This window comes from Anguilla anguilla, chromosome 6, assembly GCF_013347855.1.
Source record: "Anguilla anguilla isolate fAngAng1 chromosome 6, fAngAng1.pri, whole genome shotgun sequence".
In the NCBI taxonomy this organism is placed as follows: domain Eukaryota; kingdom Metazoa; phylum Chordata; class Actinopteri; order Anguilliformes; family Anguillidae; genus Anguilla; species Anguilla anguilla.
The window spans coordinates 31,527,256-31,540,199 of record NC_049206.1 but is presented as its reverse complement, the minus strand read 5'-3'; the positions used below and the strand labels follow the sequence as shown (position 1 = coordinate 31,540,199).

The window sequence follows — 12,944 nt, the reverse complement described above, 5'->3', positions numbered from 1 at the left end:
TTGTAGGTTGCAATATATGATGTGAGAGTTTTGGTTACTTCAGGGGTAATGTAGCGTTTTTTGACAATACGTTCTGTGGTACTTGGCAGAGAATGATCAAAACTGTTAAAAAACACACAGTGGTGGTCAGACCGAGCCAGATCAGTGACAGACAATATATTGATGTTAAGACCATATGATATAATTAAATCCAAAGTGTGTCCATGTTTGTGAGTCGGTACATTAACATGCTGTTTAAAGGCCATACATTCCAACAATTCTAAAAGGTCTTTGGCTCTGGTATCTGCCAGATTATCAGCATGTATGTTAAAATCACCAATTAAAATACAAGTATCATAGCTCATATGAATGACAGATAATAGGTCTGCGAATTCCGTTAGAAAAGAGGGGACAGATAATTTAGGAGATCTATATACTGTCACTGCAAGGAAACGAGACTGAGAATTTTAAAAAGTAGCATTATATTCAAAGGCATGAAATGTGCCTTGGTCCACATCCCTGCTCTTCAGTGTCTCTTTCTAGATTGCAACTGTCCCTCCACCCTTATTTCCATCTTTGGATGAATAGGAAAAGGTGTAGTTGGGTGGACAGGCCTCAGTCAGTGTGGCAGGTGCATCTGTGCCCAGCCAGGTCTCAGTGAGGAAAAGACAGTCCAGATTATGCTCATTGATGAGGTCATTGATACAAAGGGATTTGTTTGTTAACGCCCTTATATTCAAAAGAGCCATGTTGATTTCTGTCTGTTTTGCAGCCAAAAATGAATTCCAGTTTATGGGAACTATAACCAAGGTATTTATGTTTGACCCCTTTATAGCTCTGTTTGCAGTGTTGTGTCGAGTTGAGATGATGTGTATTGTAAAATCAACAAGGGTAGGTGGGTAGGTAGTCAGGGTGAAATACATTGCATTACATTGTGGGCAAGCATCTGAGAACCCCTGTGGTTGGGGTGCAGTTTATCGCCCTTAAAGAACGCAGGGCAGCCCCAGAAAAGGTCAAAGTTGTCTACCAAAGTGACCTTAAGTTTGTCACTTAAGTTTGATGTCTTGAGGTCTTGCTTCAGTATTTCTAGATAATCTTCCTTCCTCATGATGCCATCTATTTTCTGAAGTGCACCAGTCCCTTTTCCAGCAAAACACCCCCACAACATGATGCTGCCACCCACAGTTGGGATGGTGTTCGTCGGATTAAAAGCCTCACCCTTTTTTCTCCATACATTGCGCTGATCATTATGGCCAAACAGTTCAATTTTTGTTTCACCTGACCAGAGAACACTCCTCCAAAGGCTAGGTCTTCACCCTGGTGATCACCTGCAAACTTCATTCTGGCTTTTTATGCCTCTGCGACGGCACAACCAAGGCATTATGTTTTTGGTTTGTCCGTCCGTCCGTCCGTCCCGATTCTCGTGAACGCAATATCTCAGGAACGCCTTGAGGGAATTTATTCAAATTTGGCACAAACATCCCCTTGGACTCAAGGATGAACTGATTAGATTTTGGTGGTCAACGGTCAAGGTCACTGTGACCTCACAAAACACGTTTTTGGCCATAACTCAAGAATTCATACCCTAATTATGACAAAGTTTCACACAAATGTCTGATAGGATAAAATGATGACGTGATGACATTTTATATCCAAACGGTCAATCTAGCCAGGAAAAGTAACCAGGGAAGGAGTGAATTATCACATGCATGAAGCCTTGATGAAGTGATGACATTTTATATCCAAACTGGCTACTGGTGGGCGGAGGCATACAACCACAAGGCGGTATTTCTAGTTTATGCTGATCTTGGAGTAGGGGCTTCTTCCTTGTGCGACAGCCTTTTAGGCCATGGCGGTGTAGGATTCTCTTAATGGTGGATGTAGATACTTTGGTACCTGTTGCCTCGAACTCCTTCACCAGTTCCTTTGTTGTTGTCTTGAGGTTCAGTTGAACCTTTCGGACCAAAGTTTGTTTGTTCAGCCCTGGGAGTTTGTTTGTGCCTCCTTCCTGAACGATGTAGTGTCTGTGTGGTATTTGCATACAATTGTTTATACAGATGCTTGTGGTACCTTCAGTTGTTTGGAAATTGCTCCTAAGGAGGAACTGGACTTGTGGAGGTCCACAATTTTTTTTCTGAGGTCTTGGCTCAGTTGCTTTGTCCATGGTATCAAGGGAAAAAAGGCAGTGGGTCTAAAGGTAGGCCCTTAAATACAGCCACAGGTGCCAATTAACTCCCAATTAACTACTAATTATGACAATTAGCCAATCAGAAGCTTCTAAAAAGTAATTACATCAATTTCTGGAATCCTCCAGACTGTTTAAAGGGACAGTCAACTTGGTGTATGTAAACATTTGACCCACTGAAATTCTGATATAGTGAATTAAAGCTGAAATAAATCTGTCTCTAATCGATTGTTTTAAAATGGCCTCTGATGTGAAGAAAGTAGATGCCCTAATTGACTTGCCAAAATGAATGTATGGTAACATGAAATGTGCGAAGTTGTAAAAAACTGAGTTGGAATATTTTTAGCCTAGGTGTATGTAAACTTTTGGCCTCAATTGTATGTTGGTGATAGACCTAGCTGAAATTGTTTTTTGATGTAAGTCAGTAGAGGAGAGTGACAGCATTGATTCTCTGGAGGAGGAGAATGCCTATGAACACAGAGGATTTCACCCTCGATATGTAAGCATTACTGCTCAAAATATTTTGGTTATATACATTATTTTTTAATTTGAGTGTCTTTGAATAGATTAGCACTATTTTCATTGGTAGCACAGTCATGTTTATGTTTTATGCACCAATACGATGTGGAGCCGAAACATCAGAAAAACTGACAGTGGAATATTGTTTTGATGTCATCCCATCCCAATGCAGCAAAACATTGCATACTATAGAGTACAGAGAAACATACTCCATGATAGTTAGTGATTAAAGGGGAATTTCACTTTATAACACTTCTGCTTCTCATGACTGATATTGTCCTTCTAATGAATCTGTCGCCCTTCATTTTTCGATTAGTTATTTCATGATTAATATTTTACGCTGTTTTGTTGTTTTCCTTTACAAATGCAGGAACTTGAGAATGCATATCATTGTGCGACTTCTGATGTGGGCGTACCTGCAGACAATAACATTAGGTTAGTCGTAGAAATAGAGTTGTATGACTACTAGCTAGCGAAACCGAAAATGTCTGAGGACGAAGGAGATTTTGTTTTTGATCATGGGATTTTTGTGCCCTATCAATTCGAGCCGGAATACACAGAAGAAGAGCTGGCTAATTTGCAGGCTGATCGTGCAAAAGTTAGTCAGGATCGGGTCGAGATTGAGGAACCACAGGCTATTCCGAGGACAAACGGCAACTGGTGGTATACATCCTATGTATTACAGACAGACGCAATAGCGTTAGCCAGAACGCTTAGTACCTACCTCGAGCGGTTCGACCAATGATGGGAAAACGGTGGGTACAGCTCCAGGGTTCAGACGGTCGACTTGGTAGCCGGTGGCTTCAAAGTGGTCGCTGCATACCCTTAGTCCTCGTTTGCGAACTTCTTTGACTGTTATGTTGGGGTGTCTGATTACATCCAGCCATGTCTGGCACAAAGTTGCATCGCGTGGGAAACTATGAAAATGTGCTTTCAAGGCAAGTTTAACGGGGGCATTATAACAACCGGGTACAATGCACCTCATTATTACACCGATATCGCATCAAACAAAAGCTAGCAGACGTTGATTTCAACGCTAAGTTAATGGAATGTTTTGCTTCAATTCTTCTTGATTTTGTGGCAAAATGAAATTGTAGAAGAAAAAAACAGAAACCGTATGTACTATGTTGACATGCGCTAAAAAAAATAGGTCTTTGTTTCTAACGTTTGACATTTAAAATGAAATAACTAATCGAAAAATGAAGGGCAACACATTCATTAGAAGGACAATATCAGTCATGAGAAGCAGAAGTGCTATAAAGTGAAATTCCCCTTTAAGTATGTGTACCGCAGTGTGTCACAATGTTTTTGTATTATTTTTCAATCTGATATCAATGTTTCATCTTAAACCACCATAAGGGGAAAATTTATTTGCTTTAATAATAGAAAAAATGCAGTTTATTCATTTTTGGAGAGTTTTTCTTTTTGAACCTCTAGGTATCTTATACCCCTTTCACACAGAAGAAAAAAGGAGTTTTCGAGACGGCTTCGATACCGCACTTGTCTGTCTGAACACGTTGCGACGGCTTATAAAATACCGCATCGAAAACACCTCTCCCGGTGTTTTCGAGGCGCCTCAACTACCGCATTTCTCCTGTGGGAACGGGAAGCAGCATCGACCACTGCTTTCTTGGTGGCATTCGAATTACGTTACAGATCTGCGTTCACGCGCACCTATCTCTCAACCGAAAAAATGGCATACAGAGGAAATACCTGGACTCACAAAGAAGTGGAAATATTATTACAGTTGAGAAGCGAGGAAGCAATTGCCTCCCAACTGGAAAGTATAGTGAGAAACTCGGTGGTATATGAGCGGCTAGCGGAGCTGATGCGTTAGAGGGGCTATACTGGAACTAAAGAGCAAATAATATAAAAAATAAAACGGACCGATATATGCTTTGTAGCGCACACAGATGTAGCAGATAGTTACATTGTAAATGCATTGAGAATGTGAAAACTAATAACATTAAAGCTGTGACCACTTGCACTTCAAAATATAACGTGTTTGTTTGTTTGTTTGATTGTTTTGCCGGAAATTACAAGAAAGATTGCAACGAAAATAAATTACAAGTACCGTTATAGCTTTGGGCCTACATCAAGTGTGTTACTATGGTAATGGAACGTAAACAGTTCATTCACGAGAGTTGAGTTCTACTGTGTGTGAAAGGTAAAGACGGCTTGAATACCGCATTACAAATTCTGTGGGAAAGGGAACCTGTTACCGCATCAGAGGCGGCTCGGATGCGGTATTAGCTGTGTGAAAGGGGTATTAGTCTCCTGCACTTATGGAAAGATAGTTATTCCCACTTGAAAATGATGCAAAAGTGAGTTTCTTGAGTCAAAACAGTTGATTTGTAGTGAAATACATGATTATGTAAGTGATTTACAGCTCGATGTAGATTTTTGGATAGATTTGGAGAGGGACACCAGGGTACACTGCTTACTTTTTAGTTCATAGATCTTTAGTAGTTCTGCATATCACTTTTAGCGTTTGCACACTTGTGGGGAAGGAGATTATGATCCAGGACATGTATAGTTTTTACCTGTTTTATATATGGAATATCTCCGTTTTTCATTGCAACCTTAAAAAAAAAAAACTATTTCATTTTTGCATTTTCGCCAAGATAATTGCATTTCTGGCACTTTATTTCTACCTAAATTATGAAGATGAACTAATCTAAGTAATTAGTATTGTAAATGGTACAATTGTCTTGCTTCATTTAAGCCATTTTCCAAGTCTCTGTGATGCTCACACCTGGAGTTATAAAGCTTTATAACCCCTTTGTGCACATGCCAAATCTGCCCAATCCTTGCCCATTTCAAGGTTACCTTATTTGAAGCTTTATAACTACAGATGTGAGCATCACAGTGACTTGAAAATTGCTTAAATGAAGCAAGACATTAGTACCGTTTACAATACCAACTTAGGTTTGTTTATATTCATAATTTAGGTAGAAATAAAGTGCCACAAATGCAATTGTCTAGGCAAAAAAGCAAAAAAGATTTTTTAGTCTGCAATGAAAATGAGATATTCCATATATAAAACAGGTTAAAATATGCATGTCCTGGATCAAAAACTCCTTGAGTACAAGTGCGTAAAATATAAGGGTGGATATGCAGAACTACTAAAGATCAATGAAGTAAAAAGTAAGCCGTGTACCCAGTGTCGCCAAATTTATCCAAAATGTCGTAACATAATCATGAATTTCACTACAAATCAACTGTTCCGACTCAAGAAACTCATGGTTGCATCCTTTTCAAGTGGATGTCCCGTTATTGGAAAATAATGTACAACGGGGGTGGTGATGCGGCCGAGGCGAAGCCAAGGGTCTCCTTACCCCACCGAAGTACATTATATTCCAATAACAGGACAGCCCGGAGGGGTTTATTTCTTACGTAAATGGTCCTATTTGGACTTATATAACAGGTTGCCAACAATGACTATATATGGTTACTTTTATATTTATTGATTTTTATTGACTTAATCAGCTAAAAGTGAAATATTCTTCCGTGGCCGTTTGGGCATATTATTTTACCGTTGTCAAGCAAAACTGTGGTTGGTAGTACTATTTGGACCATTGTTATGCTAAAACTCTGGTTGGTAGTTCTATTTGCACCATTGTTAAGCAAAAACCTCTGGTCGTTAATTCTATGAAACCAACGATTCTCTCAAGAAAAAATAGTTCCTTCTTATTTTATACCATACAATTAGCACCAGTTTTGGTCATTTTTGTCATTACATTATTTAAGAAAACTACATGAAACCATAACTCAATCAAATTAATCTCCCTAGCTCTGTCTTGCTTTTTAAAATGTTGTGGTCTCACAGTGTAGACGTTGCGTTTTTCCAAGACACTCTGAAACTGGGTTTGAATGTCAGTTAGCTTTATGATTGGCTCACCGTCACTTGTCACCTAGTCAATATTAAAATTCTGGGTTTTAGGTCAGAATGGTCTCACAGCATGCTTGTTATCTCGGCTAGCTAGCTAGCCAACTATTGAATTGTATTCAAAACAGCGGTTACTACAAACGGAATCGTTCACAAAAATACAGATGAAAATGCGTCCCATAGCCGTGAGTTAAATATGGAACGCCTATTCTACTGTCCAAATAAGGGACGATTCAGTATTTTGCGGCACGGTTGGCATCCCTAAATGAAGCCAGTAACTAGAACCGTGATTCAACATTGCCATCTATTGGAAAATTGGACATTGACAAGGGGAGGGGACGTAATTCAAAATCGAAAGAATAATGTTGCTGTTTTAACTGCTTTAGAATGCTGGGTTTTGTAGCGCATTGATTTTAGAACTGTTAAAAGGCTGAGGTGTCCCCTTTACTGAGAAATAATGCCCACCCGGACCAATCAGAATCGAGTATCCAGCCAAGTCGTTGTATAAAATGTGTTAATCCTTCAGTATAGGTTATATTTCCCCCAGTTCTGGCACCTACACAGTGTAAACCTTCAATAAATATTTTAATAGTTCCAAATGTTTAATTGTTTATAGCCTACATCTCAATGCTTTGTGTTGGTCTTTTGAAGACTTTACACAACTTTACATTCTAAATGTTCCTAAATATACAGAGACAACACATCAAGTTGACAGTGGCAGTAAAGCTGGGCTGGCTGCATTGGCTTTCAGGCAAAGTCACCACCTAAGCCCTATTTTGAGCCAGGAGTAACTCTATTTGAGTATCTATTTTTGTGTTTTATTCTTAGTTAGAGCTGCTGGTGGAGGAGCGGGATGCGGCAGCTCAGAAAGAAAGGAAGCTGTGCGAGCGCAGTGAGCAGTACAACAGACAACTAGAGGAGGAGTTGGAGGGACTGAAGGTAACAAATACACACATGTATGAGAAGCCATTTAGGCCATGAATAATACTTTCTCTCACATACCATCATACTCTCTCACACACACCATTATACTCTCTCACTCACACCATCATAGAGAATAGTACTGCGTGTGAGAGAGTATGATTGTATGTGTGAGCCAATAGTAGCATGTGTGAGAGAGTTTGATTGTGTGTGAGAATACTAGTATGTGAGATAGTTTGATTGAAAAATGTAAGATAGTTTGATTGAAACGGAAAGCAGTTTAAATCAGTTCCTGATTGGCTTACAGCCTTTTCACAAGGCCCACCCCCTCTCAGCAGCACCTCCAGCATTCAGATGAACAGGGATCATCTAAATTTTGCACTTTGTGCAGTACTTTGTGGCCTTGTCCTTGAAAAGTGCTATAAAAATAAAGTTTACACTTACTTACTAAATCAAGCTAGTTTTAATAACACAGCTAGTTTAAATAACACTTTTAAATCAACTAGATTTGTTAATATGATAGCAAGGTGTATGGGGCTGAGGAGTACCAAAAATCAGACTGCTGAGAGGCTGGCTGTGGCTATATCCTAATTAAAGCCAGCTACTGGTCTAGCCGTTGATAATCGAGCGCTGGTAAGCGAGGCCGGTAGTACTCATAAGCGGTTAGTCAAATTAAAATATTTACATGTCCATTCATACCATTAAAACTAAAACCCTAGCTTCAATTACAGTCCACTAGTTTCAGTACCACATTAAATGTCTGTTTAAAGATTTGAATGATCAAATCTTATATTTTCTTATATATTATTATTGTTTTGCTTTTTGGAGAGGGACATACTGACAATCATTCTCTCTCACACACACTACTATTCCCTATGTGGTTCTGAGAGAGTATAATGGTGTGTGTAAGAGTGTATAATGGTGTTTGTGAGAGAGTATGATGGTGTGTGTGAGACAGTATAGTGGTGTTTGTAAGAGAGTATGATGATGTGTGCGAGAGGAAGTATGATTTATGGCCTAAACAGCCTCTCATACACATGCTCACGTGCACACACAAACAAATGTATATTCAAAAGATAGTACATCATGACAATACTGTCACTCATATATTGCCAGGAAAAAGGAAAGCACTAACATTGATTTAGTTAGTTAAAGCCGTTTAATTGAATAAATATTAGATCAGTGCCTGCCACAATTTCATGTTACCATACATTTCCTGTGTTAAGTCAATTATGGTATCTGCTTTATTTCTTTTTATTTATATGAGAGGTAATTTCAAAGTAATAGCGATATAGTTATTTCGACTTTTATGTACTATATCAGATTTTCAGTGTGTCAAAAGTTTACATATACACGTTGTTAGTATTTGGTGCCATTGCCTTTTAATTGCTTAACCATCTGGGATCTGAGGGTAAAATGAGGCACACTGGGGATTGTGCCATGCTCTGGCATTTGTGTAAATTTCATCAACTTTATATGCAGTGATTCCAAAGTGTTTCATATCTCTGTTTTCAGCACAAACTCAGCTACAATAATATGGCAGCAGTAAGTAGGTCATAATCATATGTGGATTGTAAATTGCTCTAAAAACGCACAAACTGCAAACAGTAGTTTTGAACACGCACAGGAATGTTGTAATAAAACACACTAAACAATTGTATCAAAGTTTTTGGATCACTGAAATGTGTTCATCAAGGTCTTGGGTATCAAAAGATGACAAAATATTTTAGCAAATCCAATTAGAAATATAAAATAAATTGCTAAAAGTTAGTGTTGTGACTACTATTTTTCAACCCCAGGTGAGAATGGGAGGGCAAATGGCCTTTCTGTAATGAATATGCATTGGGTAGGAGGACCTGCCAGCTAAGTTGGCTATTCACACCTGGCCGCATGTCTCCCCACCACTAAGACAAAGACTCAATGAGCCATTTAGAAGACAGAAACAAAGACATCTTTTGATTTTGGAACATTTATTGAAGTAAACTATATGCATGGAAGATGAGATGAGACTGGTGTACTCTTGCGACGCCTGCGTGGCCTCTTAGCTAGTGGTGAACTAGGTTGTGTTTCCTGATCAGCATCTCTGTAAATATAATAAAAACAAAATTGTTAGGAAATGTGACATCAAATCAAACTTTATTTATATAGCACATTTCCTTCAACAGGTGAAAATTAAATATGCTTTACAAAAAAGTGACAAACCACTAACTAATGAAAACAAAACTTAGGAAATGTGACATAGTTACATCATATACAAACAAAGAACCAAACAAACACAACCAGACACAGAGAGGTAGCCTATAATTTTGAGTGAATGGTTAGAATCGTTTGTAGTGTGGGAATTTACAAGCGTGCATATTAGTGAATATTCCTACAAACACACAGAGAATGTAATACAGCACACATTTACAAACAATGCAAGCTATCAACGAAACATTAGCTAAACTAAATAAACATTGATATTCCAACTCAACTATATGCAACTCATCAATAACAATGCCTCAATCTGAAGTAGGCTAGGTCTGTTTAGCTAAGTGGTTATTGTATTGCTATTTCCCGAACTTACATACAGTATGCTAATATAGATTGTGCAAGGACACTAAGTTTTAGAATCCTAGCCACGCCACTACACGCCAGGCATGGGCTATTTATTACCAATATGATCGAAAAAAAATACAGTCTACCTGTTACTTCTAACACACAACCAGACGCAGAGAGCCTAGGCTATAATTTTGAGATGCAGTAGTTTGAATAGTTCGTAGTGTGGGAATTTACAAACGCGCATATTGCTGGATATTCCTACAAACACAGAGATACGTTGCAATACAGTACACATATTTACCAATATGATCATAAGAAATGTACTTACTCATGAAGTTGATCCTCAGCTTGATCAGTTCACTGTTCGAAATGACATCGCTCTTCGTCAGTCTTGGCTTCAGTGTCCAGGCGGACCGGACCTGATTGGTTGTTCGTGTCTTCATCATCGCTCTCCAACAAGGCATGAAGCACGTCAAGTCCAGTCATCCGTGCCATTTTCCAAAATTAAACGAAATGTTTAGCTCTAAAGAAGTGAATTAGGCTATATGCTTTGACATTCTATCCCGCTTTCGCAGGCTTGGTATTTCTCACATGGATCTCGCATCGCCCCTCCCCTAATCCCCTTCTATGGAGAGTAATTATAATGTCGTTAACATGTGAATGCGATTTGGGCAGACTTCCTGCTGAGCGAAATTCACATAGTAATTAGTAAGGACTAACGAAGCATACATGGCCTAATTAGTCAAATTTAAAACTTTTAAAACAATTCATATTATTTGCCAATGGGCGCATTTGAAAGTCGCAATTCTAAGGTTTCTGTCAATGTTTTTGTTGCGTCTGTATGATAACAGCTTGTGAAGTTAATCATCCAAATAGAAACGAAAGTTAATTTCATCTTGTCGAGCTCCGCCGGCAGAGCTCTCGACCCCAGAGGGTTAACTTGAAGCAAACACGTGGGGTCGCCTTCCACAAGCTTCTCACAATACTTTGCCGGAATGTCCTCCTGACAGAACTGGTGTAACTATGTCAGGTTTCTGGGCCTCCTTGCTCAGACACGCTTTTTCAGTTCTGTCCACAAATCTTTTATGGGATTCAGGTCAGGGCTTTGTGATGGCCACTCCAATACTTTCACTTTGTTGCCTTTAAGCCAACTTTGGAGGTATGCTTAGGATCATTGTCCTACTGGAAGACCCAGTTGTGACCAAGTTTTAACTTTATAGCTGTTGTCTTGAGGTGTTGCTTCAGTATTTCTAGATAACCCTCCTTCCTCATGATGCCATCTATTTTCTGAAGTGCACCAGTCCCTTTTCCAGCAAAACACCCCCACAACATGATGCTGCCATCCCCATGCTTCACACAGGGTTCGTACGGTCATGAAAAACCTGGAAAAGTAATTGAAATTTAAAATGCAATTTCCAGGCCCTGGAAAAGTTATGGAAAATAATATTTTTTGAAAAGTTTTGGAAAAGTAATGGAAACACAGCTAAAGTTGCATCAAATATAATTACTAATTAATCCAATCATAAAAATAGTATGTATAGTAATAAAACGTAAATTGGCACGTAACCTTCGCGGTATTTTGGGGGGTGTGATAAGTTAATTCTGTCTGGCTCAGTCTGTTTACAGGCAGGCCCAACAGACACGCTTCTGCTAATGTAATGGTTAGTAAACGTAGGCCCTACTGTCCCGACAATATGCCAGGGAAGTGCAGCTTCAATAATATATCAGGGCTCGAAATTAACTTTTTACTTCGTAGCACTGGTGCTCCCAACTTCAAAAAGTTAGGAGCACCCACCAAAATGTAAGGAGCACCAACAATATATGCAATAGATTTTTTATTGATAAAAAATGACAATATAACAGTACGGTTTACAAGTAATAGTTAAACTGTCACGCCTAAAATCTGTCGACTCTTCAAGGAATTGCGTGTTATGCATTCAAACGACAAAGCGCTTCTCGTCACATTAATACCGCTAATTAAATCAACTGCCAGTAAACTGGATCGGAGAAATGAGCTGTTTCAACCGGGTCGCTACACAAAACACTACGTTAACATTTTTTTAAAAATGCCGTAATCGTTCGCTTCAACTTTTCAGCTTTCGATAACGCTAATAAATTGAACATAAACTTTTGTCTTCAGGTAACATTAGTTAACACGTTAGCTCTCTGTGTCGCGTGACAGTGGAGTGCAGCGAAAGGGAGTGATTGAAGGCTAATATTAACCAATTTAAAATCAGAATTAAAGGTAAGAATGTCAAGCTCACGATTGGTTAGAAGGGTCACCGTCAGCTCACAAGGGACATACTGAGTGTACTAACTAGCGAATGTAGAGAGAAAGACGTTCGACTGGAAAAAGAAAAATAAAGGCCGCATCAGAACAATTAATTGCACTCGCACAAATGCTCCCAATTATATTTCGCGGTCGCAAAGATTAAATTTCGGGAGCATATGCGACCAAAATGGTCGCAATTTCGAGCCCTGTTTGAGACATTGACAGAAATGTTATATTAAAATATGAGAGAATGTATCTAAGTGTGTCTGTCTGGTGTTTATTTGTTTTAGAGAGGCACCATATGTTTCAGATGCAGACCTAATTTTACTTAGTGTTACGCTGAGATAAAGTCATTTGTTTTGGTAATGGAAATTCAGTTAAAGGTTGTGGAGAAGTCATGGAAAAGTCATTGAAAATCATTGGTGAAAAAGTGTATGAACCCTGTTCACAGTTGCTATAGTGTTCTTCGGATTAAAAGCCTCATCCTTTTTCCTCCATACATAGCGCTGATCATTATGGCCAAATAGTTCAATTTTTGTTTCATCTGACCAGAGAACACTCCTCCAAAAGGTTAGGTCTTCGTCCTGGTGGTCACCTGCAAACTTCATTCTGGATTTTTTATGCCGGTCTTGGACTAG

At 38.9% G+C, this 12,944-nt stretch overlaps 1 protein-coding gene across 7 annotated transcripts in view; it reads left to right on the top strand.

Annotated features, from left to right (window-relative positions):
* LOC118229832 (serine/threonine-protein kinase MRCK alpha-like) overlaps positions 1-12,944 on the top strand; it is a 375,259-nt gene that overhangs the window by 201,168 nt on the left and 161,147 nt on the right. For 6 of the 7 annotated variants that reach the window (XM_035422272.1, XM_035422276.1, XM_035422274.1 and 3 more), the window contains one exon: positions 7,401-7,511. The exons of the other annotated variant lie outside the window; for it this stretch is intronic. In XM_035422272.1, the coding sequence (XP_035278163.1) occupies positions 7,401-7,511 (111 nt within the window). The remainder of the gene's footprint in view (positions 1-7,400; positions 7,512-12,944) is intronic. 7 annotated transcript variants of the gene reach the window in all.